This window comes from Mustelus asterias, chromosome 10 (assembly GCF_964213995.1).
Source record: "Mustelus asterias chromosome 10, sMusAst1.hap1.1, whole genome shotgun sequence".
Classification (NCBI taxonomy): domain Eukaryota; kingdom Metazoa; phylum Chordata; class Chondrichthyes; order Carcharhiniformes; family Triakidae; genus Mustelus; species Mustelus asterias.
In genome coordinates, this window is record NC_135810.1 from 33,299,183 (window position 1) to 33,304,199 (window position 5,017).

At 41.5% G+C, this 5,017-nt stretch overlaps 1 protein-coding gene across 1 annotated transcript; it reads left to right on the top strand.

The window, feature by feature from the left end:
* The first annotated feature begins 3,861 nt into the window (after nt 1–3,861).
* Nucleotides 3,862–4,593, top strand: LOC144500009 (transcription factor Sox-21-B-like). Its single transcript, XM_078222750.1, has one exon. The coding sequence runs from the start codon at nt 3,862–3,864 to the stop codon at nt 4,591–4,593; it is 732 nt and encodes a 243-aa protein (XP_078078876.1).
* The last annotated feature ends 424 nt before the right edge of the window (nt 4,594–5,017 follow it).

Here is a 5,017-nt window from a genome sequence, read left to right on the forward strand (position 1 = left end):
ATCGCCCAATTCCATATTAAACAGGTCAAGGGTCATTTCATTTCATTCCATGACAGTTCATGACAAGCGATAATACGAGAAAGAGAACGGGGCGAAATGACTGAAGTTCCTGATGGATGAAAATTATTCAACTACATTTTGCAAAATTAAAATGTTATGTACATTATATCTTTATCTGAAATGCATTTTAAATCAAACGTAGTTGTCTTGGCGAATATGTAGATATAAAATCAGTAGGAAGCATAATCCACGAGGCATGTACTTGGAGTTCGATTTCAAAACTACGAAATGAAAGATTTTTCAGAGTAAAATGGGAATGGAACTTATCAAGTTATATAGAATGTAATTCCAGCATTAATAAGGAGATGTCGGCTTGTTTGAATTCGAGTAAGTGTCCTTATTTTCGATGGCAGTGCTCTATCAATACTTCCAAAAATGAACAGAGAACTTATCTTTCTTTTGCTTTTCAAAATATTTCGCGCCGTTTTAATTTTTGGGGGAAAATATTGAAGTTCCAGTCTCCTAAAACGTAGTGAGTTTCTGAGATGGTCAATGCCATGTGCGTCCCCTGATGGAGGGAGGCAACGTGCAGAAAATAAGGTTGTGACTGGAAATTGGTGCCAGTATAAAAAGTGTGATGTTGCCATGGGTTTTGTGTTATGTAACTGCGAAAATACAAGCACCAAATATACTCGTCAGCCAAACGTTTCTCAGATCTGGTCACACTATAGTGGAGTGCGTGTGCATTATGCATCTTGCATCCTCATGGAATGTTCGGTTTCAAAGTTGATTTTAATTTTAAAGCGGAAAGATTTGAGTGCACATGTCTTAAGGATCTTACAATTTACGAATGAGTTTACTGAATGCTGTGATGGTGTAGGCGGAGAGGTGAGCGTCTCCCAACTCCGTAACCAACGCTGTGCCATTGTTGTAAGATGCCGCCCCCCGCAACTCTGCCCATAGGCACCGCAACCTCTAACCAAGCAAGTTGCAGCGCACCAAGGCACTATGCCTGCTCACTCCGTGCGCTGCAGGCACACCATGGGATACCTCAACACCAACTCCCCTTCCCAATGCCAAATTCCCATCCCGTCACCACCACAAGTGAAAGAACAGTCCCACACACAGATGGATTAACTGAAGACTTCAAATATTTTCATATCTCCTTGATACAGTCATATACTCAAACACAAAATCCAAAAAGTTACAGGTACTGTAATGCACAACTGGTGCCGTTGGCCTCTATGATAATCCTTTTTGGTATTGTCTGAAATTACACATACTTATATATTACTTATAAAACTGACAAGTGAGAAAATAGATAGAGATTATCATAAATCAACTGGTTGAAGGTACAATACAGCCTGGCACTTGGCAACATTAGAGAGTTAAAATGTGCTGTGGGAGTGGTGCTGCGGATCTATACAATTGTCAGATGGATTGTCAGATAATACATAGACTACGCGGAGACGCTTTGAATACGAAGTAAAATTTAAAAAAAATAAACACCTAATCTCCTCAAGATGTGAGCAAGTATTTAATGCCCATCGCAAAGGCAGGTCGCAGAAATAGACTGTCAAAATAACAACCTACCATCCTACAGCAACAACACTTGCTGCTAAATTTATTTTACAGGATGAACAGTGAACATCGAGCTGATAGCTATCTGGATCGCTGAGAATTGACAACACAATATTTATACTGACTATGAGAATTTAAACAATGGAATTGATCAGCGTAAATTATTTTCAGATTTGCATTTCCTGACAATGATGCATTGAGAAGTCACTGTGGATAGGTGATGGGCCGCTATATTTTACCATACCCTTTGCAAAGTGTAGCCGATTTAATTCAGCATTTTGAAGTATATAAGACAGCTTATCTCTAACGATATCAAAACATTTCTTTAATATCATTGTCTTTTCCATATGTTGAGAAATATACATATTATTTACACAATGCTGCAGCTACTCCACCTATTTAAGCACACCTTATATGTTGTTGACATACTTTGCATGTTGTCTGCATTATTACAGTCGCCAAATGACTGAACATAGTTCCTGTTTGTACATGTTTCTAAATTACAATTACTTAAGCATGTTTGGGAGCTTAAATTTGCATGACATTTCTTCCTCAGTAAACACGAGCAAAAACGATTTTTAAATTTCAACTAGGTGAAACTCTACATCTGTTGTGTATACGGACAATTGTCATGGGCGATTTTAAATTGTAAATGATAATATTTCATGGTGCAAGGGCATCTTGTGTGTTGATGCTAGAAATAACAAGAAGGAGACATGTGTAAACCTCACTGGCCTAGTTACTCTGAAATGGGTGAAATGTTTCAGAAAACGCATTTTACAACTTACTCCTATTTGGAATTAACTGGGATAGTGTACACCCCCTCCTTGGTTGTACACTCGACACTTTTCATCATAGCATCGTTTTCCCCCAATGTAACAATTCCCTTTAAGGTTCCTAATTGGATTAGGACGTCCCCAGTGATGGACAGGACACCATGATTCCTGTTCTCTGCCAAAAGTAAATTTAACTCTTGTTGGTGCTACCAATTGGTTCATACACAGATGCACAAGTACAGGCGAGACCGAGTCAGATTTATTCGGCTTGTGCCGCGGGTCCGTCTTGTATCTAATTCTTGAGAGTTTCATTAACAACAAATAAAACTTAATTGTCTCTATCAAGACAATTTCAGTGTAATGTTGAAACATTTTGCAAATAAATTACTTTGTAAAGAAAATGTTGACAATTATTGGACGTTGATACAGAAATCTTTTTAAAACTTTTTTTAATATTTTGAATGCATGTTCCAGTAAAGGGATTTTTAGGTCATATCCAATAAATCCAGTTACATTCACCAATCCAAGAGTCTGTACGCTTGGCGTTTAGTATAAATACTTTCCCCTTTTGTAAACTACTTCCGCATTCATCATGAGTTACTCACCTTTCAACATTAACTGTTTTGCTATCAATATTTCTCATTTATAAGAGCATCTGTCAAATCCTATCCGTGGCGATCTCTTGATAAGCCAGCTTTTAGTACAGAAACGGCACCTGGAATATTTAAAATCCATCCGATATTCATTTTTTTAAAAAAGCGGTCTGTAATCGTTACAGTTGATCTCCGATTCCTGCATGACGGGGGCTAGTTTGTTAAATAACAGCCTCCGATAGCACTTATCAGTTTGCAATCAGATCTTCTGATAACCCTGCTGAACAACAAGGCAGTTAACAATTAAATTAGGAGCCAAAAATTGTGAAGCAATGAAACAAAGGCAAATAGAACCGAGATTGTGTCAGGCCAGCCTTTAAAGAAAAGAAATATGGCCATTAAAAATAATTCTGTATGTATACATAGTTAAAAGAATCTTGGCGATGTGCTTGACCTGCTCGCAATTGGATAAACATTTAATTAACAACGCCTTAGTGATTATGTGAGCTTGCGTGCGAAAGACTGCGCATGTCTCAGAGTCTACCTGCTTTGAAGTTAGGTTCACATGGTCTCCTGCGATCAGCAGACTTTCCTCATTCCTAACTAACTAGATCCTCCGCTTAGAGGCAGCCAGGTTCAACAGGCAGCGGAAGAAGTGTTCGGGGACGCTCAGGAAGCTCCGCCACTCAACTCGCCCAGTCTACTTAAAGCAAACGCCACTGAAAGACACACACCTGGCGTAGAAATCTCCCCTTCCTTCAAATCCAGCCACTCCGATTTGAAAAGGAATTGTTATGACTTTGATCTGTTGACAAAGGACGAAAAGGCTCAGAAGTGATCAGAAAGTTTACTGGGAAGTTTGGTGAGTGAAGCACCTGCCGAGGATTTGAGTTGGGTGTTTTGCTGTCACTATGTCGAAGCCTGCGGATCACGTTAAGCGCCCCATGAACGCTTTCATGGTCTGGTCCAGGGCGCAGAGGAGGAAAATGGCTCAGGAAAATCCCAAAATGCACAACTCGGAGATCAGCAAGAGGCTGGGAGCCGAGTGGAAACTTTTAACTGAATCGGAAAAGAGACCTTTCATCGACGAAGCCAAACGGCTCCGAGCGCTGCATATGAAGGAGCACCCGGATTACAAGTACCGACCCAGGCGCAAGCCCAAGACTTTACTGAAGAAAGACAAGTTCGCTTTCCCTATGCCTTACCTGGCCGATCAGGACGGCATCAAATCGGCCGGTCTGTCCGCCAGCGTCCTGCCAGATTCCTTGCTCACCTCTACAGAGAAAGCCAGACTTTTTTTCCCGCATGCTACAGCCAGCCCATACTCACTTTTCGAGGCGAGCCATCTGGGCTCCAAAATGAGCGAGATCTCGCCGAGCTCGCTGTCTTCCTTGCAGTATGCCTCTCCGCTGGCTTACCAGAGCGGGGCGAGTGCGGCTGCGGCGGCCGCTGCTGCTGCCGCTGCTTTCGGCGGGGCTCACACTCACACACACCCTTCACCCGGTAACCCAGGCTATATGCTGCCCTGCAACTGCACCGCCTGGCCCGCTTCAGGACTGCAGCCTCCCCTCGCCTATATCCTCCTCCCGGGAATGAGCAAACCTACACTAGAACCTTACCCTGCTTATGCAGCTGCATTATGACAGGAGGCAAGAAGTTTCATTTGATTGGAAAACATGACCACACATGTTGTTTGTAAAGGGAAAATTTTAAGAAATGAAAAAGACACTCGTGATCCGACAGGAGGTAGCTTTCCGTCTGTTCTGTTGCCCGTCACTTGCAATGAACTGCTTCCCAGAAAATTGTTCTCAAATTCTGAGCTAACAATAACTTTTTGGGGGGACGGAGAACGGCTGTAATTAATTGTAAAGGACAACAACCCGCCAATTCTAATCGATTGTTAAAATCTGTGTGTGTGTGTGTGTGTAAATAAATTTCCAATTATGGACTTGGATGAATCAGAGAGAACTGCTTCATTGCGGCAGCCACATTACCATTGGACGAAAAGTCGAAGGAAATATTGTAAATGTGTAAAATTAATCGCAGTGGCCGGATTCCTGAATATTG

Coding starts and splice junctions, on each gene's coding strand:
- LOC144500009 (XM_078222750.1), top strand. CDS start 3,862: ATGTCGAAGCCTGCGGATCACGTTAAGCGCCCCATGAACGCTTTCATG.